Source organism: Phlebotomus papatasi, chromosome 2, assembly GCF_024763615.1.
Source record: "Phlebotomus papatasi isolate M1 chromosome 2, Ppap_2.1, whole genome shotgun sequence".
Classification (NCBI taxonomy): Eukaryota; Metazoa; Arthropoda; class Insecta; order Diptera; family Psychodidae; genus Phlebotomus; species Phlebotomus papatasi.
The window spans coordinates 16,763,814-16,791,083 of record NC_077223.1 but is presented as its reverse complement, the minus strand read 5'-3'; the positions used below and the strand labels follow the sequence as shown (position 1 = coordinate 16,791,083).

At 32.2% G+C, this 27,270-nt stretch overlaps 1 protein-coding gene across 1 annotated transcript in view; it reads right to left on the bottom strand.

Moving 5' to 3' along the window:
• The window catches only part of LOC129802817 (ras-related protein Rap-2a), a 78,221-nt gene that overhangs the window by 9,294 nt on the left and 41,657 nt on the right, over positions 1 to 27,270 (bottom strand). Inside the window, exon 2 of the mRNA XM_055848916.1 lies at positions 6,798 to 6,935. Coding sequence (XP_055704891.1) covers positions 6,798 to 6,935 — 138 coding nt within the window. The remainder of the gene's footprint in view (positions 1 to 6,797; positions 6,936 to 27,270) is intronic.

The window sequence follows — 27,270 nt, the reverse complement described above, 5'->3', positions numbered from 1 at the left end:
AGTGCGAACACTTGAGGACAAACCTCGGACACCACTTCACTGCCTTGACGCTCGTCAAGTACTGAGTGACTGGCCAGCAATGAGAGAATGCCTCGCCTCGGGGTGCACGCTATTCTCGTGTGGGACATACCGTTGTGTACACCACAAATTTTCGTCTAAAATTTGTGGTGTTTATATACTGTCTATCGAAGAACAAGAGAATTTTCTTCGTGATGTGTGTATGTTTAATTTTTAATCACAATTATGTATCAAAAGCTTGTAAAAGAATTTTGAATACATCAGTCTTGTGTGTCTGTCTGGCTACTGTTAATCGGATATTGAGGAGCTGACCCAGAGCTCTATAGTCTTAATGTACTTTGCTATCTTATTGTGGGTCATCTCCAATGGTCATTTTTTATCATACAGTACACATACTAGCATAGAATAAAGTATATTTAACAAATAATCATGTGTAATTTTAAACCCGAACAGTGTAGATTTAACCCATCAAAGGGATTAATTTTTTGAAAAGTAGTATTTTCAATCAGAAAATATATTTCTATTTTTGGATAATGTTGATATTAAAATCCATCAAGTATTGATTTCTAAAGTACATTCCAGGCCTTCAAAACAAAATCTACAACGTACATGAAAGGTAGGTCTGTCAACTACATTTTACGGTTGCCACTTGAATTGAGAAGTGCTGAGAAAGAAGTCAAGGACTTGGGTAATTTTTCTTGTTTATTGCACACTATTCATCTAATATTTGTTTACTATACATACCATCGCAATTGAATGTGTAAAGACTACCCCCCATCCTACACCTTAAAAAGAAATGAGAGACTCCCTCGTAAAATTGACGATAGAAGAGCAAACAAAATGGACAGTAATTGCTGAAAAACATGATAAAGAATTCACCTGAATGTTTTTCTTTCCTATTTATCGCTCTATGGCCTTTCTCGATGGCGAATAAATACTCTTTTAGAACCTTGTTGGGGTAAAGAAAACACGCAAAAGATCTCAGAAAAATCAATTTTTATGCAGTAATGGCAGCAAAGAGAAAAAAAAATAGGAATCGTGTTTAATCAACTTTTGAGGAAATTTGCAATATATTTTCCTCACTGAGAAATGAAGTCGTGCAAATGATAAAATCAGTTCAATAATTGAAAAATCTCAGGGTATATTTGTTATAGTATCCTACAAGAGGAATCCTTAGAATTCTGTGTACTTTTGCATTATATAAATTTTCATAAAAGCAGCTTTCATAGAACATTTCATTTATTCTCTAGCATGAAAATTTGCATTGCATAAAAGCTCTTTATTCAATAGAATTTCTCTAAATGCAAATACACCTTGGTAACATATTTATGTTGTACTCAAAATCTCAATTGTTTCAATTTAAATTAATTCATAATTCAATTTCAATGACAGGTGGACATTTCTATAAACTCCAACATTGTTTCCATTTGAACATAGTACAAAATAGCAAAAATAGAGCAATAATTGGAAAGTATTGCTAAAAAGAAAATAAAAATTTGAAGCAATAGATAGGTGAGTTTGTTCAAACCAAGCAATTTGGCCAAATTTCTTTCTCTCTGTGTTTTATATACAATTTCATAAATAAAACTTCCCATAAATCTGTCGAAAAATTTGCAGGAGCAATTAATAAAGAATTACATTGGCCCATTTGTTCTCTTGACTTTCGATGACAAATGGTGTATTGAGAAAAACCAAAATATTCCATTTTCAATTTGCCAAACACAAAGAATCCTTGAAGTCACGTAAAAAAAGCCACAGCCTTCCCCACATAGTTCATAATTTTTCCAACTTAATTTTCTAAACTGTAAAATTTACTATGCAGTAAACATTTAACAAGAAGCATGTGTTAGAAACCAACCATTTCTTTCAGACATTAACCCTCAAGATTAAGTGTCTGTGTTGCCAAAAATAGGGACATGTTTGAATAAAATGCGGTGAAAATTTCATTAAGTGCAAATATTGCGACGAGACACATTTTGAGATACTACAGAGAAAAGGTTGATAAAATCCACTAAATTTCATTGAATTTTTCGTTCTGCAGTTTTATCAACAGAGAGAAAAAAACCTCATCAACACATTAAATCATTTTTCTTCTTGGCAATTTGCCCTGAAAAAAATACCGTCCAAATTTTCATTCTGAGTTTATGTGTATTGTTCTCATATTTCGTAGCTCTATTCTTGTTTATGTCACATTTTTTTTCTGTGTGTACCTTCTCCATCCACTTAACAGCAATATTTAATAAATATTTAACTTTCCATGAAGGTCTAGTTCACCAGACTTTTCCTTCTCCTTTTTATATTCCATCATTCTACATTTTTCTACTCATTTTTCTTCATCTTCACTGTATTTATTTCTTGTTTCTCCACCTTTCAAGGGGAAAAATGCGAGAAACAGACATTTTATATTCCGCCGAAAAATTCAATATCGGTGTAAAATGGCATTTCTGGACCAAAAAAGGAGAACACCAAGTACGAAAGGAAGAAAGTGAAATAGGAATGAGCGAAAAAGTATTTCAAAATGAGGAAATAAGACGATGGAAACAGACAATAATGTCTTTCAGACACTTTTATGACTCCAAAATACGAAAGGCTATAAGAGAATGTCAATAGACTTGCTAAAAAAAAAAGAGACACAATAAAGGCGATGGAACATTTAAGACTTTGCGTGCTATTGTTGCTCTTTTATTTTCTATTACCCATCTCCATGGGAAAAGTAATCGATTTCCCAGGGAAACTTCATCATTAATTTACAAGTCTCACACACCCCCTCAAAATTTATACAATTGCAAATGGGAAATTGCTTCAATTTTGCATTTTAATTCGTAATTAATATTAAATTTTAAGTGTGAAGTGAAAATGCTATAAATTTTAGGAAGAACTTTACTACATAGCTCTTCATAAAATTTCCGAGGTGTTTCTTCTGCAATTTAACCCTGAATAACCTTAACAAAAAAAAAACTTCAGCATTTTGTTAGCAGACTTTGTTAATTTTAAATGTAATGATGTGGGATGGAAATATATCCCTAATTACTGAAGAATAAGAAGTAATTAAGCATAGTCAGTTTAAATTTTTAACGTTTAATCATATTTGAAATTTTCTTCACAAAGTAAATTTATCGTTTTACGATAGGTCAACCTAGGCTTCATATATTTACGTAAAGCTTGATATCTTAGCGATATTAAAAGTTTTGTAGTTCGTGAACGAAATCAGTCACGACCTGTACAGACATTGGGCCTTATTATTAATTATAATCAATTAATTATATAAATAATTAATTTTTCGATCAAACAGCTTTTAGCGTGATAATAATCAAAATATTGTGTCCTTGTCAAAATCCCCAAAACCAAAATCCTGGACGCTAAAATCCCGAAAGTTAAAATCTTTCATGAGTCAAAATCCCTAATAGCCAAAAGCCCGTAGGGTAACGTGTGTTATTTCTGGACAAGGTGCTTTTCGGGACATAATATGGGTATATTGGGATACATAAAAAATCCTATAAATATTTGTTTTCTAATTATTTTTAAGTTCTATATGAAATATTAAGCTCTTTACGTATCAGATAAACATAAAACTTCTGAAATTTTATTTGATTTAAAGCGTGAAATACGCGTGAATTGTGAGTGTCACATTTCACTTTTTACAAAACCTTCAGTGTGGTCAATTTTGCAGATGTCAACACAAACAGTGCTTAGTTTTTTTTCGATTGAAGTCACTTTAAAAGTGAAATTTAAACAAAATTTTTATGAAAGAGTGAAGTTTAGAACTTCTACTTAAAGGTAAATAATCAGGCTCGGTGAAATTTATTTGCGTAATAGCGACTTTTGTCTGTCCCGAAATATCCAACTGTCCCGAAATATACCACTTTTACTTCTTCACATTTTTTGCTATTTTGTATAAAAAATTATACATTTTTCGATAAGAATCTTATTCTGGATAGCATAAGGAACATAAATATCTGTATCAACAAAGAAAAAAATTATCTGAGAAGTCGTTAAACTGTTTAAAACTTGAAAGTGCTTAAAAATTTCCCGAAATACGACACGTTACCCTATAGGCTGAAGTCCCTAAAATCCAAAATCCCAAATTCATAAAGGTGTGATAGCTATGCTTGCGACTACACCCGTTCTTTCTGGAGCTGAAGAGAAATGATTCCACATAATCGTTCGTATAATTTTGTCCCTCTGAGAATTTTGACCATTCGAGATTTTGGCCCTTTTGGAATTTTTTGTTTTCGAGACTTTCGCCAATTCGAAATTTTGGCTTTCAGGATTTTAGATGGCACCGAAAATATCAACTAAAGTACATTTTCAACAATTTTCTACTAAGCCATCTCTAGGTTCAGACCTTTATATTGGCATGGTGCCTATAACGGTCTTAAGACTTGAGGCTTAGTCCAGTTCCTGAAAGGCTCAAAACCCTAAATAGCAACCAATTTTATTGTTTTTTTTTTCAGAATCTAATAGGTCTTTTATTTTTAAAAGACCAATCCTAAGTTACATTCATCTAAAAAGTATTGATTGATAAGGAATTAGAGCAGTTAAGCCATATGGCTAAGGCTTAGGTCTGAAGGCCGTGTAACACGGGAATTTTGGAGAATTTTGATTTAAAAATGGGTTATTAAGGGGAATTAAATATATTTGAATCAGAAGAACAAATTAAATTATAGTTGCTATTTAGGATTTTGAGACCTTCGCAAACTAGGCTAAAACTCTAGTCTGAAGATGGTATAAGGTTCATCCATATGTGGATTAACTGCTGTAATTTCTCAAAAACTAAGATTTTAGCGAAAATGTCAGAAATCGAACTCATTCTCAAAAATTACTGCAATTGGTTGAATGTTATATATACCAAATCTTCGGGACACGGCTTAAGCTTTTACTCTGAAGATCACGTCATACAGATTTCAGACTGAGAAGTTCCGATCTAATGAATCATTGTAAGCATTGTAAGAATTGTAAGAGTGTTTTTCGTACTCTCATAATTCTTTTCGAAAAATTTTGTCTTAGGATTGTATATTAGGAGTAAATTATCTTATTAATTTTTTTATCATATTTTTCTTATTTACAAGTTCGAGATTCCCTGGGACGTTGTTAAACCTTCATTCTGAAACCCGTGTTACGGTGTTATCACACTTGCACATTAAAATTTTAATGTGATTCACATTAATTGTCGCTTGTGAGCATCCAAATATGTTATTTGTGTCTTTGAGTCACTTAATATTTGGGATTTTTCTATTTATTGATAAAGAAGTTGACTTGGCCTTCAAAAATAAGTTTAAATTTACCTAAAGCATAAATATTTTTCACATTAAAAAATTAAAGAGAAAATCGCATTAATTTTTCGCATTAATGCTATAAATCAATTTATATTAAATTTTGCGGGTCAAGTCTACCTTTTCATCAAAAAATAGATCAAATTTTGAATATAAAATAATTCAAACACACAAATTACACATTTGGACTCTCACCAGCGACAATTAATGTGAATCATATTAAAATTTTAATGTGCAAGTGTGACAACACAATTAGAATGTTATCTTAAGATTTAGGAAATTGTCCAAAAATTGTATGTTAAATAAGGATTATTTTAATGTTATTGATTATGATCTTTTTTCTAATAAATTGGTCTTGTATGGGAATTCTGTAATTTTTGTGGCATTTGTAACATCTGAGTTCGAAACCTGACAATGCTCATCGAGTTTTTCTATCCATTTCACATGAGTTCGAAAAAGCAATAAGTTGATTTTTTAATGAAATCTCTTTACTTAATGATATTATGCATATATAATCAATCTTGGTTGATTTGGTTATTAATGTTCGTTATCATTTGAATTGCCAGAAATCTCAAATATCCCAGTGATCACAGTTAGATAAAAAAAACAGCGTTTTCAGCATATTTTTGCTGAGTCGATCAGCGAAAATATGCTAACCGGTCAGCAGTTCTCGAACAAAAAGTGCTAACCAAATATATGGAAATGGCACTGCCTTGCGAGTGTCATTTGAAGGTTACCAAAATTCAGCTGAAAATAAATACATTTGTTTTTAGCTGAATCGGTTAGCATTTAATGCTCGCTGGGATGTAACTTCTGACATTGCCAAGTGAACTCAAATGGCAATACCACGACGGGTTACAGAATCACCTTTTCGAAAAAGCTCTCCTGAGATTCGAACAAAATTGTCATAAATGGTATACTCAGAGTGCTACAGAATTCCCCTACTGGACTCTTGTCTCTGAAGAATATTTTCTTCTGCTCACCCTTATCATTTAGGGCAAATACTCGTATATGGCAGGGTTAGATAAAAATAAATAGGTTATGCTCCTTGAGAAAGTTCTAACGTCACGTCAGGTATAAATATTCATTTCTAGGACCAAAATCGTAACTTTCTTTCACACCCTATAAAAATATAATCTATAGTAAATGTAAACAAAAGGTGTTCTTTGACCTTCTTTCACCACTATTGTTGCCTTAATTAAAATGTCTCACTGGGCATCACGAGAAGTTTTCCATCATCGTCCACTTCCTGTGGCGAGTGTTTTGTTTGAAAACTACCGGTGAATTCTATTCTAACGCAAAACGTGTAACATTTTGTCGTATATACTGTCTTCATGTCTTATGCAACACCTATTCCCCAAGTCATACAACTGTTTTTTTTCACTCCATTCCATACACTTCATCAACACTTTATACTTATAAAGTATACGTATATATTTTTTAACACCTAAATAGATAGTGAGGTTGAAATATAGATAAAAATGAGAAGTTTTTGATATTACTCACTTGAAACGTTTGATGATTTGTTAGTGAATACATAACAATAAATCCATGGCCATTTTTTATGTACAAATCCCTCATTGAGGCAAACTGTTCTGTTCCGGCTGTATCCAAAATTTCCAGAACACACGGTGAGTTGTCAACCTGAAAGTATAAGAGAGAAAAACCGAAGATTTTAGTCACAATTGAATTGTGTCCTTAAGTTAAAAATAAAAACAAATTTAATGAAATATAGTGAAGAGAATTAATAATCCATGAATATGGTTCTGCTATAAAATTTACCATTTTAATTTAAAATTCGTTTCACAATGAGAAATCGACATTGGATATCTCTAGAAATCGAATGGAAAAGAGAAGCTATTTAATCTACTAAATCCAATGGAAAAAAATCTCTATGTAGAATAGACAAGGCCCAAATGGACATTATCATCATAATCTGGATCTCAACATGATAGAAGGAAAGCAGCATTTCTTTAATTTAATATTCACAACTATGAGAAAGTTAATGGAATAATAATTTCTGAGAGAAGTTGTTAGAAAGAATTTTCCCAAGAATGAAAGAATACTGACTTTTCTGTGTCGATTGTCGAGATAAAACAGCAATAAATTTCAGTGTAAAAGGTAAAATGAATTTCATATTAATTTCAATGAGAAAAAAATGGGAAAATATTATACTTCAAGTTATGATACTTTTCTCATAGCGCCTGTTTGCTAACGAGCGGGCATAATATGTTTTTCAAAAAATGCAAAAAACATAATGAACAGAAATTATTTGAGAATATTCTTGAATATTAAAAATTTTATTATATAATTTTCAAGGGATTCAGAAAAATATGTTACCCTTAAAAAAACTAAGAAAAAGAAAATGTTGTGCCACTTTTATGAAAAATACAATATTTATTTAGTTTAATGGGCCGTTTCCATTGAGAAAATTCTGGACAAATTTTCAATTTCATTTCAAAAAAGGGTGCGTTTTTTAAAAAAGTTCAATTGAGTTGAAAGTTTATACGAAAAAGTTCAATTGAGTCGAACTTTTCCGTATAAAAGCTTAAAAGTCAATGTTGGAAACAGTTTCGATAACGCGAATAGCGCCATCTGTGTAGTTTTCTTCTGACACTTGCATGCCAGTAAGTGGATCAGCTGAGCAAATTCCCAAAAAAGCTATTTATTTTATGGGAAGGCATTTTTGGACAAAATTCCAGTAATTTAGATTTATAGGAGGTGAAAAATAGTAGGTACAGTGAGACAAAGCCCTTGTGTGGAATAAGGTTTGTTCAGATCTTCAATTTACAATAATAAAGGCGGGCAAAGTGTCAGAAGTCTGTCGGAAAAGAGTATTGTTGCTGTTTTAAAGTGGTAATGATTGAAATGTTCCCTCGGGGAACATGGAAGAACCATCCACACTGCGAGGAAGGTGTTCCTGGAGGGGAATTCTGTAACGCTCTGGCAATGCCATATGACAAATTGGGTTTGAATTTTAGGAGAGATTTTTCGAAAATGCGATTCTGTAGCCATGACATTACCATTTTAGCTCACGTGGCATTGTCAGAAGTCATATATTTGAGATTTCTGGCAATTCAGATGATAATGAATTTTGTTATACACATCAACCAAGTTGTACTGTATTTTCATAAAATCATCAAGTAAAGGAATTTCATTAAAAAATCAATGAAATGCATTTTCGAATTCATGTGATATGACAAAAAAAGCTCGTTTGATATTGATGTTTTTCGAACTCACGCATGACAATGCCACGAAAATTACAGAATTCTACTACTGGGCGGTCTACCAACAAATAAAGTGATCTATCAAATAAAGCGTCTTGATACGATTATTAATAATCTCTTTTTCAGCTTCAATTTGCGTACCAAACAATTAAAAATATACTTTAGCAGTGACTTCACGAAGGTTTCGCTTGTTTCCATTTACTTTGACCAAGAAACCTAATCAAAACAACCAAATGTCAACGGATATTTGGATTCAAAGTTAGCTTTTTTGCGAGCTTTTTTTTTAATTCAGAATTTCAAAATATGAATATTTGTCCCAATGGAAATAGCCCATAATAATCAAACTTTTGTTTTTATTTTTAGAGTAAGATCAGTAAATTTACAAAATTCAAAGGTAGTTCTTTATTAAAATTTACTTTCATAGTGAAACAATACAATGAGTCCAAATTCATATTTATTGAGAAATTACATGATGAAAAAATAGCAAAAAAAAATCAAATTTGCTCTTTCGTCTGCAAAGGTGCGAAAAGTTCTACTTGGACTCTGATAAATTTAAACATTTTGCAACAATTCAGTATGAGTAACCACCCAAGAAAGCAATAGATAATGTCGAAACCAACAGTAGTTCCCATCTAATAAAACACCATCCAGAAAATGTTAAAGAAAGAAGAAAAATATGAATTTCAAGGCAGAATCAGAATAGATATTATAAGAACAATTGAAGTTTTGTTTCCCACTTGGTTTTTTGACCTTCTCCCCCTTATGCTCTTTAAGAATTTAAATTCATCAAGAATAGCATCGCGCTTGAATAGAAATTTTGCTCATTTTCTCCATAATTACACCACAAACACATAACGTCTCACCACATGGAAATCTATTCCGGAAAAAGCCACAACTCTATATCCAATTGACTTGTGACTAATCACTTATATTTCTTATCATCCAAGAACCCACAAAATTTTTTCGTCTCTCCCCAATCTCACAGTGAAGCAAAAATTATCTTCTGCTACTAAGCCTTATCAAAGTCGCTTCGAAATGCCCTCAAAACCATGACAGAGACACCAACTATACCCGACAAGTGCTATAGGAGTGTTTTCTTGACGCAAAATTAGCACAAAAGTCCATCCTGAGACAAAGAAACGTGATAATCCAATTCTTTTTTTTCGCAATTGGTTTGTTCACTTTATCACAAAACTCCAACGAGTGAGGCTTTATGACTTTTTTTTGCACCGCACGCTGAAAACAATTACTCATTCAATAAAATTAATATTCCCGCTGAGAGGAGTGTTTAGCACAAAAAAAACCCATTGAGATTTTTTTCTACAAATCTTATAACTTGTTTAAATAGAAGAATATTTTAGACGAATAAGCGGTGACAGAGCTTAATCATCAAATATTCTTTTTTGGATTGCAAAAGCTCTTCTGCAAAGTGTTAAAATTATGGACATGGTGGCACCAACAAGAAATGAAGAAATACACTAAACAATGAACATGAGAGAAATTGGTCTCTGCCTTTTTGCACATCTTTTCTTGATGCCATTCTTCATCAACAGACCACCCAGATATTCTGTAAGCTTCATCGATATCTTTGAGTAAAAAATTTAACCTTTTGCTTCACCTCTTTATCATTCAATACCCATGCTAATTTATCGATAAAAAAGTTTGAGAAACTTTCGAGATGAAACATCCTACTTAGACAGAAGTATTGATTACAATGTCATGGTTCATTAGGTAGTGACCGGATGTAAACATTTATGGAGAGAATTTTAGTCTTTTAGGCTACTTGCCAAGAAAGAAATTTAAATGAGAAAGACTGATTTAAAATATCTTTGAATGCATTTTATTATGCCATTACACGATATTTCTAGAACGCATCCAATTTTACGACATGACTTTACATCTTTTAAATAAAAAAAAATACTATCTATTTACATAAACGATACAATTCATTTTGTAACATTTTAAGGACGATTATTGGGTTACAGGTATCCCATAGAGAAATTTTTTTCTGACCGCCTAAGTTTCTTTTTCTCTAATGTTAGAAGATAATTACACTGAGAAAAAAGAGGGTGCGATTAACTTTTTTTCCTCATAACTTTAACACTTTTTAGGTGTAAAAATATATCAACATTTTTAATGTTAATTTTACACCTTTTTAAGGATAAAATTAACATGAAAAAGGGTAACTTTAACCCTCAATACACCTAAAAAGGGTAAAATTTACACCGATTTCGGATCAATACTGCAGAGTAAAATTAACATTTCCGGATTGTTATTTTAACTTTTTCGGATTTCTCTCAGTGTAGAAATTACAAGGATGTTGGAATCTAGGATATTTATTGCAAATATACAGCAATTTTTTATAGTAAATATTTAAGCTCAAAATTAAGGAATTTTCCAATTATATGATTTGAAAGTTCCTTTGTTTTTCCTCCCTGTCATCGTGCTCTCCGGCCAAATCCGCAAGAATATTTTAGAAAGAAGCGGCCTGAATCAAAAAAAGTGCAATAACCGCTATATATTTTTTAAAAGTACAAAACCAAAGCTTCCCGCAAATTTAGTACGAGATACGACATTTTAAATCCTTAAAAAATATTAGTTAACATTTCGGTAAACGACGTGACGCCTAATGCACGATGAAGTCAGATGTAGTATTACCCGATGCAAAAAATCGAGATAATGCCATAAAGACCATGCCATAAAGACGCTTAACCGCAGTAACTCATTCACACTCTTAACATTTAACCATATAACAGTATTTTCTTTAATATGCGAAAAAAAGTTGTAAGAAAATGTTTTCTAAGATAATCACGATCCAATAAAGTCGAAGTCATTATCTCTTTTAGTTTATGCGTTAGGTGAGAAAATATAAAAAAAAATTTTGAAATTCTTTTTGCTTCTAAAATTCATATTTTTTACTATTTTTTAATTTTTAAATAAAATATGCAAAGTAGAGTGACATCTTTCAGTAAAAAATAAATTTATTTTAGTCAGATAACTTTAAATCGGTATTTTTCTTGAAATTGGAAATAAGCTTTTTTGCACAAATGTTTTTTGTCGCTTTTTCTATGACCTGTCACACAAAACTACACTGAGAGAAATCCGAAAAAGTTAAAATAACATTCCGGAAATGGTAATTTTACCCTGAAGTATTGATCCAAAATCGGTGTAAATATTACACTTTTTAGGTATATTGGGGGTTGAAATGACCCTTTTTCATGTTAATTTTACCCTTAGAAAGGTGTAAAATTAACATTAAAAATTGTTAATATATTTTTATACCTAAAAAGTGGTAAATTTCTGAGGAAAAGAAGTTAATCGTACCTTCTTTTTTTCTCAGTGTAGTAGATTAGGTGAAGCATGCATTTGTTTTCGAAAATACACATTTTTGGGGTAATAAATTATTATCTAGGAACTATGCTTTACAATTTTAAATAGCCAATACACATCCCAGAGAATATTATATTCGTTTAGCAAAAGAGGCTCAAAGAAATTTAACTGCGTGAAACTGTCCAACGCTCCTTTATTTTTTAAATTTAATTCAACACAAAATTCCGGGCAATATTTCCATATAGGATTACATCAGTTGTTATTGATTAAATTGATGATGCGGGGACAAAATCTGTGTTAATTGAATAGCCTCAACAGAGGCTCCTGAAAATCATGGTACATATATTAACATTGTCCTATATATTACAAAAGTTTATTTATATTTAATTATTTCGTTGAAAATTATATGATACATTGTAGCGGATAAATATTATTTTAGCCTCCCTGTTGCATCATAATTACATCACAATAAAATTCAATTTGGGGTTCAGAAAATGTGGAATCGGTTTTAGTATCAGATTTCAGGGTTTATGCGGATATTCTGCGCGTTAATTAGGAAAATTATATTAAACAATATTGATGAGCTTTCCTGCAAAGTTTTGCAATAGAAAAGTGATATAAATGGGATTTTATCTCACACCATACAGGTAATGTTTTATCATTATTTCGCAGACAAGTATTGTTATACATTCCGTAGAGTTATTTTAATGGATTATAAATAATACTCCAACATTTTTTTCTGAAAATTGAAGGTTTTTTTTTAGAATATTTTTCCATCTGTCGAGAGGGATGCATTTTTTGAATTGTTCCCCAATGTTGAAAGGTTCATGAACTCTATGCTGCTCAGAATCACTGGAATTGATGCTGCTAAAAAAAAACGTTGCATGCTGAATAACGAATAAAGGAATTCAAATGCGTTGATTTTAATACCACTTGTAAACCTCTCATGATTTTTTTTCTAGTAGTACTTTCCTCACTATTTCTAACGAGAAGGAATTCAACTATACTTCCAACTTATGCACTCTTAATCGGATTTACTGCATAAGGTTCATTCCAATTTTTTTTCTTCTATTGCCCTCCGCAAATATTCATGGTAGAGTGCAAAAATGTGCAGACGGGAGAAAAATTGCCGAGAGAGAATCTACTAAACGATATAACGAAGTGATCATTTTAATAAATTGCAACAAAGTCAATTAACTTTTTTATTGCATTTGCCCTTCTATTTGCTGAGAGCTTTTTTCCATCATTTTGCACAGAAGTCTATCCTCTACATCCCATGCTCTATCTCTGAGTTATTACTTTGATGATAGTTGATTTGAGTGAAAGGGGTGGATGTACAAAAAAATAAAATCCACGATGACCAATGTGTACTCTATGTCAATGGACGCAATTTAATTGAATTTCATACAAAGATATTCCTCATATCACCAAACTACACCCAAACTTTCTATGATGTAATTTTATGTCATATTTATCTTCATGGCTAAAAATACAATTTCAATTATCACTTTGTGTATCAATAATGTTGATGATGGTTTTTGTGGTATTTCATGAACTATATATTCTCAACTTCTGTAATCAGTTGCGATGGTGATTAGATTGTTTGAACTTGATGTCAATTGACGCATCTCCCTAGAGAAATAAATCCCCAAAATATACCTTCATCACCAACAGTATCTAAGCGAAATTCACAAAACTGTGAGACAACAGTAGTTTATGAACATTTCCATGAAATTAATCAATTATTCGAAGGTTAGCACTTTCATAAAGCAATCATCTCTGAAATATGACAAGATAGACGATGTAGTACACCACAATCTACAGGGCACATCTCTTTTTCTGTATTTTTTTCTGTTCAAAGTTCAAACCCCATTCAGAATAGTGCAAAAATTTATTCAGCCCTAAATTACTGATTTACGTCTGACTGAAACTAGTTAAGACCAATTTGGATTTATCCGCAATTCAAAGACCTTTCAAATGATTGCAAATTGATTCAAAATAGTTGAAAAATGCTCTTCCAGGAGCTTTTTGAAACGTCGACCTTGAAAAGCTCATTGAAAGGAATAAGTTGAGGTCATAAACATGACATATAGGTACTCGGAAAAAAATAGTTTGCAAAAATTTGCATTTGGATGCAAAAATTTATTGATTTTGAAGATCAGCTGTAAATTAATCGAAAAATTTGCAATTGGGTGTAAATATTTTCATTTCAGTGTATTTTTGCAAACTATTGTCCTCCTTATGCAAATTTTTGCCTATAACTGAACACTATAGCTGCGCCATCTACACTGGGACATCATAAAGCAAATTCAGTGTTCTTGTCTGCCGTATAGACACAAAATCGACGTACCCGAAATATTAATGAAGAAGCCAATTGCACTTAACATTTTTAATTTTACAACAACTTATACACATTTTTTTCACAATAAATTTTTCACACTTGCTATTATTATTCAATTTCTTGGAAAATTTTGCCAGTTTTAACCTAATCCAAGACTAATATTTGTAAGAATTTTAGCCGTCGGATTATTGATAAATGAACCATCCGACATATCAAAAAGTTTTGTATTGAGGATGCAATCTCGCGAACAAATCTTTAAAAATTACAGTATTGAACTCTTTTGGATACAAAATATTTATCACACAACACTCCAGGGACTTGAGCAAGCCCTCTGAATCACAAAATTTAATTTTGCAAATAAATAATTTGAGCAATTTTCCTGCAAAACACTGCTCAAATTTCATTTAATTTCTGTCGGCACTGTCTTTTTCCGAATAACAACATAAATCTCTACCGGAAGAGCTTTTCCTTCCAAGTTCCACTATTATTGAGAAACACGCGAAAATTATTACCACTTTGCAAAATAATTCTATAGTGATAGTGAATTAATATTTTGTCTACCATTTGACAATTCTGAGTGACACAGCGGACACAGCTATACTGACACTGGAAGCCGCTGGAAAGTGCTCATTTTTCCACAAAATTGACCTCCTTTTGCAAAAAAGTTGGTTTGAAAATGGGTTACTAAATTTTTTGGTTAATAACATGGAGTGACGACCAACTTTTGACATCCTTTTGCAAACTATTTTTCTCAGAGTACGATATATCATTGGAATCATTTCAATGTGGTAATGTGGTATACGTAACGGCCACTACACACTAGAGAAAAATATGTCCATATTGAATAGTTTTTCCTACACAAGAACACGGAATTTGCTTCAATATGGACATAAATTTCTGCAGTGTGTAGATGCCATTAGACTTAATGTGAGAAAAAATCCAATATTTATTGTTATATCCGTCAGGGAATTTGTAGGGGCGGTACCCTTAAGCAATCGCGTTGATGAGCGCCTTGACCGCCAGAGGTTTCTACAGAACCCTCTCAGCGTTCCTTCTAACGATCTATTCCCTACGACACGACGGCGACGATCCTAAAAGAACTAACTGAATAATCCTCTCTCCGTCCGATACCTCTCCGGAAGCGATAGCTCCCAATCTAGTACTAGGAGGAACGCTCTTAGGAGAAATCGGCGCCGCTACGAGAGACATCTATGATGTCAATTCAAATACCATCGGGGGCTTTAACCGTTTGGGAGAAGGTAGTTCTAACATTGTATTATACAATTTCTAAAAGCTTTCAAAAAAGCTTACTTTAAATTAAATTCCAAGATCTGGGTCATATAGTTCGACATTGTTCCAAAATATTGGCAAAAGAAAAGTAGAAACCTTCATGCAATATCTTAGGAAAGCCTTGAACTTCTTTCTAAAAGGCATAATATTTTCCTTAAAAGAATCGACAATCGATTAAATTAACGAAAAACTTGAATCTAAAAACTTTATAAGACTTTCAGGTTTATATAAATATTAAATTTTTGTTACCACTGAAATCTTGTCTTATGTGATAAATGCTATATGTTTTATTGATGCACTTGATACTGAAATGTATGATACAAAGAGGGCTCAATATTACCAACCATTGGAGATGACCTCCAGTGGCAAAGTGGATTAGGACTAGGGTAAAGTGATATAATTTGAAATTAGTGTTACAAGTTGGAAAATTCGCCGGTACAAGTTGGACATGGCTTTTTTTCTTGATAAATACAGTACAAAATTTGTTTTTAAGCACAAGGAACCAAATTATAAAACTAAAGCATTAAAAATATACAAGTAAAAATGAAGTACTAAATTTATCAAGACAAAAAGCCCTGTCCAAATTGTACCATTGTCCAACTTGTACCAATGCAATGTCCAACTTGTACCACTTTACCCTAAAGGGTAATTTTTTTGCCAAAGAATTTTACATGTTATAAATAAGCTTTAGCTTGAATACACTAGAAATTCACCCTAAAGTCAACCTTAACTGCTGCCTTTTTTATTACTCAAATTCCAGAGTTACTCATTTATTTTATTGTTTAGATATCAGAAACATTTGAAGTTAAACCTCTAGTCTGAAGAGGTCTTAATATAGACATTTGTTGCCTAAAGCACTGTTTTTTGCTTGAAAAAGTGAGTTCGGAAATTAATTGAGAGAAGCTTCCCATGATCAATTGGAAGCAGTGGAAAAAAGCTTGAAGCGATTTGTCGTCAGACAATAGTCCAGTGGATGCGACAGAAGAGAATGCCTGAAGAATTAGCAGTGAATCATAGTGAAAGTATGTGATTGATTCGGCTAATTAAGTTTAGAAATATCGGATTTTTTTTTGGGGGCTGAGAACTTGTGCTGGAATCAAAGAGTTTGTGGAATGAAGCAGATGTTTTTTGCACTGTCTCTCCTGCAATTTTGCAGTTTTGATTGGTGTGGCGGAAAATAGCGGAAATTTCACGTTTACATCTTGCAATCATTTATTTTCCTCATCATCTCCCGGGCAAGTATAGCAAAAAAAAGCGGGCACGAGCATAAAGAGTGGAGAAAGAAAGACGGTTGAGGAATGGATGGAAAGAGGAGTTCAATAAAACTGTTAGTATACGGCGTTTAAGTGCTGAAAGCGCACAATTTTATCAAATTGCACCAACTCTTTCCATCCCATTCAATCCATCTGCCCTTTTCGTGGAGCATCAATGAAATTGTGGAGAGAGATCTTAAAGATTATTTGTACCATTGACAGGTGGTTTAATTCCATACGGTGGCACATTGTCGTTGTTGTGAAGGTGCATCAACTTCTTATCTGTTTATGCAGAGTACACCCAAGCAGAGAAATTGCACATTGTAGGTAACATACACAATGCGAATTTTCAAATCAATTTACATTGCAAATGATCTATAATTGCTTTTCAACCTTTTCAACCACATTCAAAATACTCCGCTTCCATTTGAGACACTTTAATCACTGAAAAGACTTGGCAAAATGAAAATTTTACCCATGAGGAAAATTCAATTCACGGAAAATCTATTTATTTTTCCACGCGATCGAATTACCATTTCAATTCCAAAGAAGCGACAAAGCATTCTAGCTTTGCGGTATGCTGTAACTATTATTAATCGTATTGGGATATATTTTGTTACAATTCAATCATGTTACAATGTCCTATTATGCCATTTTGGAAGAATCTGCTAAGTACATTGTAGACCGGCCAGGAGCGCCTTCCCCGCATTGTGGATGCTTCTTCCATGCTTCTGGAATTTTTTGGCGAAGGCGGTGCATTATATTACGTTATTATAACATGTGAAAATTGCCTAAATCAGATATTCAGATCTTTGCACCGGGCAGGACTGGAACTCACAACACTGTGAGTCAAGCCGGAGATCTATACGCCTAATAAGAGCCAATGCTCTTGCCCCTCTAGCCTATTGCGCTACTGAGATCCCCAACTTGCGACTATGATGCCATATATCCTAAAAATTGGTGTTAGAGATCAGAATAAAGCAATATGTCAAGAAGTAATTTCCAAAGTGTCTTTCATTTTGCGTTTTTTTTTTTTTTAAGTTTTCCGATTCAAAAATATTTTCAACCGTTCCAAAAATCACCACAAAGTCTTTATAAAACATTAATGGAAAAACTGATGTTAAGTAGATTATAAGATAGGGGGAGAACTCCTTTTAGGCACGGTAGAAATATTGTGCTTTCCTGATCTATGCAAGGATTAACACCCCCAAAATCAAACCAATTCAAAATTTTCGGACATCAAAAACTTAATCGGTTAAAAAGATAAACAAAACACTAGGGTAGATTTTCGAAGACTCACTGGTGCATATTACAATGGGGTGCATTTCGAAAAGAACGTCGTTTAAACTGACAAAAGAAAAGAGAGATGTAGGGTATTATGTAGATCGTAAAAGAACCCTAAGCTCGACTCAATGGGCCCAAACAGAAGTAGATTTTGATTCTCCAATAGTGTCTTGGATAAAAGGTAAATGGAACTCTATTTGCACAAAAAGTCATTGAAGTTCGAAGAATTCAAATTCAATTTCGAATTTTCATACTAAATTTTCGAACAAGGTGGGGAAAATTTATCAAATATCACACTAAAAAGCTGGCAAAAGAGTTACTCAGTGATTATGGAGTGATTAAATACTGGGGCAAGAACAGTAAACGTCGTTGTTCTGTTTTTGTTTTCCTCACAACAATGCGAAGACCGGCACATTTTGACACGTGAGCACCGAAATTCGAACAGGATGTAACTTCCGCCACCTTGCGAAAGTATTAAGAAGTAAGAAAGTCTCTTTTTTGGATCTTCAAATAGATTTTCGAATTTTTCAAGACCTACTTCTGCACGGAAAGAATGAAGGGAAAATTATGAAGACTCCAAGTCATTATTCTTAACCGTTTGGCATATTTAATAAAGACCCTTGAGACCTTCACACGCAAAAGCGGTGATATACTATTTTTCTAAAATCATCAAAATCGCCAAATTAAACAAAAGTAAAGAGAGCAAAGACACCCTGAAGGATTGGAATGGAATATAAACTTTGAGATAATCGAAAAACAAAGAAATTATACCTATATAATCTCGTTCGCCTTCAAGTTTGAGCACTATACAACGAGAATGGAAAAGAAAAAACTCACTCCATCAAGATAAATCAGAAATAAGGATCTATCCTTTTTCTCATCCATAAAACTTCCCATCAAATGAAATTCAATCATTCATCAAATCTATGGTAAATAATAAAAATATATACAGATCAATTTTTCATCTATACACAATACATACTCCCTTGAGAAATATTTTGGCTAAAAAATCTCTATGACTTCCTTGCAAACGTGCTTTCTCTACAAAATCCTCTTATTCGTAAAAATCTTCCCTTTTATGACAGAAAGTTCTTAAATTGCATTGATTTTGGTTATGATTATTTCTTCAATAATATCTATCATTTCCCCAAAAAATATGAACAATTCGTTCATGCAGTAAAAGCCAACAGATTGTCTTAATATCGTAAAAAGAAAAGGAATATTTTCCAATACTTCTAAAGAACACCACTCTGTGGCGAATATATAATTCATTTTAGTGCAAATTCCCTCGTAATTTGACATTCACGACTGACTGTTCTCAGACAAATGGTCAATTGTGTGATGAATTAAAGTGCGACCTTATATACTTTCATGGAAAATCAAGCGTATATTGATGTAGTAATGTGAATAAAAAGAACACTTCCGCCAAGCAGATGTGAAAGAAAAAAAAAAATTGATTTGAGATGTCTTCTTTCGCAAGTCACGAGACAGATAAATACATTGAGGACATTATTGTGAACATCTCAATACCACTCCATAAAACATCTCAAGTTTTTAGAAAAGATACACTTGGAAAAAAAATCCAAAAAGGAGTTTAGCAACTTGAGTCCGAATGTAGAATCGCATGTGTGTACTTAAATGTGGAATAATCAATTAAGAAGCACTAATGTTAAAAATCGCAATCGGGAATATGGGGCAATTTCAAGCATGCATGACGTTTAAAAAAAAACGCCATGGATGGGGTAACGTCTTTGACGATTACGAAAAAAGAATTGACTGTCAATGTCAAATAACTGTCAAAGGAATGTAGAATGTTGTTTGAAATAGATTTTCGATATGAGGACTATTTAGTAATTATTCGATTCGAAGGAGAAGCGATTGAAAATGATGGGAGTATTATTTTAATTATATTTATTTTTACAGACTGTTATGCTCAACGCACAATAATCTTTGTTTTGTAAACATGTTTTTTAAATTTCAATGAGAATGAATGAAACAGAGTCATCTCGCTCTCTCACATAGGAAATTTTGAAAACACGTTTACAAACAAAAGTTATTGTGCGTTGGACATTATGCCCAAAACATAATAACTTTTGTTTAGTAAACATGTTTTAAAATTTTCCTATGAAAGAGAGCGAGATGACTAGATCTAGATTTCACTCACTCTCAATGAAATGTCAAAAACATGTTTACAAAATAGAAGTTATTGTACTTTGGGAATTATGCAAAAAAGCACAATAACTTTTGTTATGTAAACATATTTTTGACTTTTCAATGAGAGTGAGCGAGATCTAGATCTAGTCATCTCTCTCACTCTCACAGGCAATTTCGAAAACATATTTACAGACAAAAGTTATTGTGCGCTGGCCATTATAAAATTATTACATAACTCGTTTGAAAATGTAAATATTGTAAACCACTAAAGTATTGAAAAGGGAATAATTTACAACTATATTGTTTTGCATTTTTGTGTAAAATCATCCAAATAAGACTATAGTAAGTAGGATTTATTTAAATTCATGGTAGATTAAACATAATTTATGAGAAGTTGTAATTATAGGCTGAAACATTGTCCGAGTCCATCCGCTACTGGAAAAATAGTTGTAAATTATGCAAAATATTTAACAGACAATAATTTTTTATTGCTATTTTATTGAATTTTTTCTTAGTGTTTTTATTATCCATAGACCTCATTTTGTTTATAAATTTGATCAACTTTAGATAAAAAATGTGGGTATAATTTATTGGGGCTGATTCTAGATACATGACAATTGTCATAATCTGTAATAATTTACTTAAAATAATTGTGAACACTTTCGAGCAAGCGATATTGTGGATGTTTTCCATTACTCGACTCTTAATTCTTCCAAATGAGCCAAATACCTAAATTTATCTTTAAACCAAAAACAATTCCCACAAAATGTTGTCTTATGACAATTCTCACCAGTCTGCAAAATCAGCTCTGTGACAAATTTCTCTGAGTGTATTTTGTGTCACTCACATGAATTTTATCACCAATAACTTCATTGATTTCATTTCCCACACGTCATCGCAAAAATCGCTAAAAAATCACACATTTTATTCTCATTTCGTCACACAATTGTGTCTGAGAGTGTTGACAAAAGTCACATGAATGTGACGCGGCAGAATAAAATACACAATAAAAAAATCTCAGCAAAATCAACGGCGAAGGGAGGGCATTACAACAGAAAAAAAGGAGTTGAGATCTCCAAGCAAAAACCAATTAAATGGGATTAAATTGAATTTACCATACACGATGTGTTGCTTCAATGTGAACCACCCGGAAAATCTAATTGGCAATTTGCAATTTAAACAAATTAATTCTGCACACAAACAAATAATGTGTCTGAAATGTTGCTGCATCACACCAAAGTACTTTTTCTGATTTATATATATTTTTTTTCAGTGAATGAGGAGAAACTGGTGTAAAACATAATTTTGAAACATCATCAAATCACATGGAAGCACATTAATTTCCAAATGAAAATTGTTCGGTTAACCACACAAAATTATCCCTATGGCTTTAGTTCCGATGACAACACACAGAAAAGGACGCAAAGTGATATTTGTGAAATGTCACAGTCCAAGTTTTCCAAAACTACTAGCAAACTTTATGTTCAAAATACAAGAGTTTCCCAATAACATGACACCATGTATCCGTTTTGGTCTTGCAGCAAAGGAAAACTCATAAGATTCCTCGTATATCTCTTGAGGAATAATTCCTGGAGAGCTGTGACTTTGTATACTTTCAAGTGAAAACACTCCCATGGGTAAAAGCTTGTGATGAGCCCAAATTGGCTTATTGGTAGGTGAGATTTTTAATATGAACCAACTTAAAACATGCGAAAATATAACTTAGGGCAGATTCACATCAACCATGAAATTCTTATACCAATTATTCAAGCATTACCATTCTTTTCATACATTTTACTATTTTTATTATAATTATTAAAAAAGAAAGGAAACTGGGCAAAAGTAGTCTATGGTCCGATCCACCAATATGATCATTGAATCAGTGAATCATTGAATACACTGAAAAAAAAGAGGGTGCGATTAACTTTTTTCCTCATAACTTTAACACTTTTTAGGTGTAAAAATATATTCACATTTTTTTAATGTCAATTTTACACATTTTTTAGGATAAAATTAAAATGAAAAAGGGTAACTTTAACCCCCAATACACCTAAAAAGGGTAATATTTACACCGATTTTGGATCAATACTTCAAGGTAAAATTAACATTTCCGGAATGTTATTTTTTTTCGAATTTCTCTCAGTGTAGACATTGCATTGGTATAGGTAACAACTTTTGTTCCGGGACTAAAGTTCTAAAGCGTGGGGAAAAATTCTGGAGCATAACTATTTTCTGGAAGAAAAATTATCTTTTATGAAATGTTCGCATTTATATATATTATGCCTTTTTTAAACCAAAACATAAATTGCAACTTAAAATATATTAAATGACTGCATAGTCCCGAAATGGACATAAAAGCATATGCCTTTCAAAGTCAAAACTTTAATGCTTATATCTCAGAGATTCATTAACCGAATTTAATCAATTAATTCTCAATCGAAAAGTCTAAAAAAAAACACTACAAAATGACGTTATAGATAAGTTCACAAGTCGACTGGAAAAGGCGCTCTAGTGTCTTATCAGTATCTCCCCTTTCAAAAAATAGTATATTTATAATGGCGATTTTACAAGGACTACCGGCGAATATAATCTTGGATTTCGGTAGTTTTTTATCCTACACCATTAGCTACACAGTAAAAAAATTTACAACCACTACGATTGGTAATTTTTGCACGAGCGCTATGGTTGTAAATTTTGTGTATTGGAAATGTTGTGTATTGGCAAAGTTGTGTATTTTCAATTTTATAAAATGGCTTCCTGTCTATAATTTTGATTGTAGAGCAATTTTGTTCGGTTTATTTGTATTATCTGTGATATGTCTCGGTATTAAACTAAGTAAAAAAGAAAAAAAGAATAAAAAAAGGAAAAAAATAAGAGAGAGTCTGAGACTTGAACCCATAATCTTTGCGTTAATGGTCTCGTGTTTTCTGCCTGCGCTACCGACTTGCTTACTTCTCTTCAGCAAATGGCCAAGAGTTGCATCGTCAATTTTTCTAATTTACATGATGCTTCCTCTGTTTTCTGTTATTACATAATTATTCCTAATTTTTCACGACTGAGGCACATTTTAAAAATCCAATGAATGATTCCAGAAGACAATTAGGCAGTTAAAAATGCAAAATCTATCTGAAATCTTAGAAAAATTGCAATAGTAAACAATGGAATTTTGACAGTTCTCACACAAATTTTCCAATACACAAATTTCCTTACACAATACATAATTTTACTAGCATTATGTTAGTATCGTACCACCACTATGATAGTAATTTTACAATTTACAACCATATTGCTTGTGAATTTACACAACTTTTCAAATACACAACTTTATTTCTCACACAATTTTTTACTGTGTATAAAATGTGCCTAGTCTCATCTGTGGACGCCGCTAAAGGCCAAACGGTAAGAGATATCGACTTCCGGTCTTCGACGATCTCCGTCATAAGTCAACATTATTTAGAACAGTCTTGTTCACAACGTTGTTTTTTTTTTGTTAGTTTCGAATTTATTTAATTTACGCAGGGCCCATCAAGCCTATTAAAAAGTGAAGCTATTTTTCACTTTTCCTTGTAATTTTGTATTTGTATTTTTTGCTAATTCATTCCATAATGACAGAAAACACCAAATAAACTCAAAAGTTTTTTCGGCACGCCAGAAACATATGGGAAACATAGGAAACGTCATGCCCCTGGTTTTAGAGGTAGTTCAGGCGAATATTTCGTCCTTGGATACATATGTTCGAAAACTCTTTCTATATCAAATTTTCGAACGTCAGAGTTTAACCACCTTGGAGGGCCTATTTTTCAAACCAATTTGCTTAAATTTACATTATTTTGAATGATCTTGAAATTTTCAACGCGTATGTATCGGACTTAATCAGTAGTGAATTAGTATTATACCCGTAAATGATTTTTTTTCTCGGATTTATTTTTTTATTAGTTCGAAAGCTTGTAGCTCATGCTAAAATATTTTAAAACCTACTTTTCTTAAGCAGTTTCTTATTTCGGAATGTTTTTTTTAATTATTATTAAAATCAATTTAATCGGTAGTAATGTGGTACGTATCCAAACCGCTTGCGAAAAAATAATACACGGATAACTCTTTCTGATGGAAAATCTGGGAAGCTTTGTCGTCTTTTTTCTAAGATATAACTTTAAAAAAAATAGGAGAAAACTTACTAAAATGTGATAGTCGCTGGCTAAAGTTTGTGTCTCTGCTAAACTGTACGGTATATTAATAGTTTCTTGCCTCACGTCTTATCAAAATTTGATCTTACGAAAAAGTGTATTGAAATTCTTTTAACCCATGTCTTTACTGTCGTATTCGGTAGACATTGTATATGGACTTTGATAAAGTTTGAGCTCGATCATAGGGCAAAAAATGCCGTGACAATTGCAATAGGTGAAATAATTCGAAACATCTTATAGCACTTTGAAAGATGGTGAGAGAAAAGAGACTTTGTTTAGGTAAATTCCCATGCGTCTTCTAATATACCCAACACCCGTGAGGCTCCAACTTTAGCAAATACAGAATTTTCCAGCAATATTAATAATTGAAGAGGATACCAATTTGTGACACTTTTAATTTAAGTACAGAGAATTCATGGGATTCACTCAAGACACCAAGTCTCTGTGGAATTGTAATACTTTTGCTGGTACGGAGAAAATTCATTTCACCCATAAATTAAACACACAACACACCAAAAATGATTTAAATTCCTTCGGGGAAATTCTATTTAATTATCCCCAAGTAAAACTCTCTATTTGGTAAACATTAATGTTGTCCCATTTGAACCATCTTAGTTGCATTTAAGTATTTGTGAAGTAATTTACTCGTAGTAACACTTTTCAATGGAAGTTATGGGAAAAATTCACAGGGATAATTTTACCATTAAAATTCTCCATAATCTCCCAGCAAGGCGTCAAAAGAAGCTCAAGAAAAAAACAGAGGTGAAAGGTTATGAAGAAAACACCCATAAATTGCGTTTAAGACATCACTGGCAAATATTTTTAAAGTTAATTAAAAATTTTCCTCACTTAATAACTAAACATAGTTAAGTTCTTTTTTGTTCACAAACTATGTTAATGTGAGAATTAGCAATTCATTCATACAATTACTTTACTTCTTTTTTTCATAGGATGAACTCTAGAATATAAAAAAAAAAACAGCAGTGTAGAAAAACAGAAATCATTTGGCTTTACATAAATTTTTAAAGCAGGGAAACATTATACTGAGAAATGTAAATAAATATATAATATTTTCCTTCTTCACCGACAAATGAGTATGTTTGTTAAAGCTTTACAACAAAAGCGAAATGCCTTAGCATTTGCTTTTGCTCTATGATGAAATCCATACATTACAATAGGGCAACGACATGTAAGACATTTTTTAATATATTATGGGTAGCATAGAATATGAAACATGTTCAAAATACTCGTCACACTTCAATATATCCTCCCTTTGCGAATACGTAATAATAAAACAACCACACAGATACTATGAGACATTTCTTTTATCCTCGCGAATTCTACTGTAAAATATTTACATACATTTTTATATCATACATACTCCCCCAACAAAAAATTATCACCCTGAACATTACATAAAAAGCATACATGGTCGAATGAGGAAAAAGAGGTGAAAAACTGTGGTGAAGATCAGGAAAATTGTATGATTTACAGATGCAGTTTTTTGCAACAATTCAGATGTTTTTTCACCGAACATAACCACCGCACACACTTGAAATGCAACTGAAGTACACATCGTTAAATTTAGTGAATACACGAAAAAATCAGGAAAAACTATTAAAAACAAAAACAATAAAAAAAAATTAAATACAACAGAGTAAAAAAGACCTCTCAATCAAATTTTTATAACAGAAAATGTTTGCATATGAGAGCACTCGATTGAGTGAACAAACTAAAAATGAGATAAGAGTTGAAAAGGATCATGAAATCGGTCCTTTCAATAAAATGCATGAAAAGTTTTCTCTTGAACAATTGTTTTTATAGATACGAAAATTTAGATACTAATGGGCCATTTCCATTGAGAAAATTTTCAGATTTTTGTAATTCCCAAATCACACGAAAGCTCGCAAAAAAGCCCAGTTTCGAATACGAACATCTAGTTGACATTTGTTTGTTATGATTTAGCTTCTAGGTAAAAAATGCAAAAAAAAAACAACCGAAACCTTCATGAAATCACTGCTAAACAATATCTTTAATCGTTTGGTACGCAAATTGATGCAGGGAAAGAGATAATGAGGGGTAATTGAAACCATTACCACTTTAAAACAGCAACGTTACTGTTTTCCGACGCACTTCTAACACTTTGCTCGCCTTTACCGTAAATCAGAGTTCTGGCATACCGTATCCCCAATACAGGGACATTTTCTCACTGCACGCACTTTTTTCGCCTACAACACCTTCAATATTAAATGAAAACAAGTTTTTTTTTAATGGAAATTTGGTCAGCTGACAACTCATTGGCATGCAAGTACCAGAAGAAAACTCAATGGATGACGCTGTTACCCATAGGAACAGTCTGGAAAACTGTTCACAATTTTTATTTTGCAGCTTTTATACGAAAAAGTTCAACCAAATTGAACTTTTTGTCATAAAAGCACCCTTTTTTCATATGGAGTTGAAAATTTTCTAACAAATTTCTTGAAAAATTTCTCAATGTAAATGGCCCATAAATTTTGCTAAATTAATTCGTAAATAGTTTTTCGTGGCACGTAATGGTACTGTTTCAAGCAAAAATGAACAATTCTTTTTTTTAGCACTTTACTGTTCTCAAGGTCTTCTGTAAAATTGACTTTTCTTTAATTGGGTTACTGTCATGACTATTTGGTGATTTTGGAACACGAGGAGAACTGGGGAAACAGTTGAGACAGGAACCAACACAAAGAAAAGTCGATAATGCAGAAGCACTTGAGAACAGTAAAGTTATAAAAAAAAGGTTGAAGAGAAAGATTTCCCCTTTATATTTTAAAATGGAATAATATTAAAAACAAATATTTCAAAGATTACAAAGATCATTCGTAATATCAAGTTTCATTGAGTCCCCTAAAGACTTGTCAACAATGAAAGGCAATATAAAAA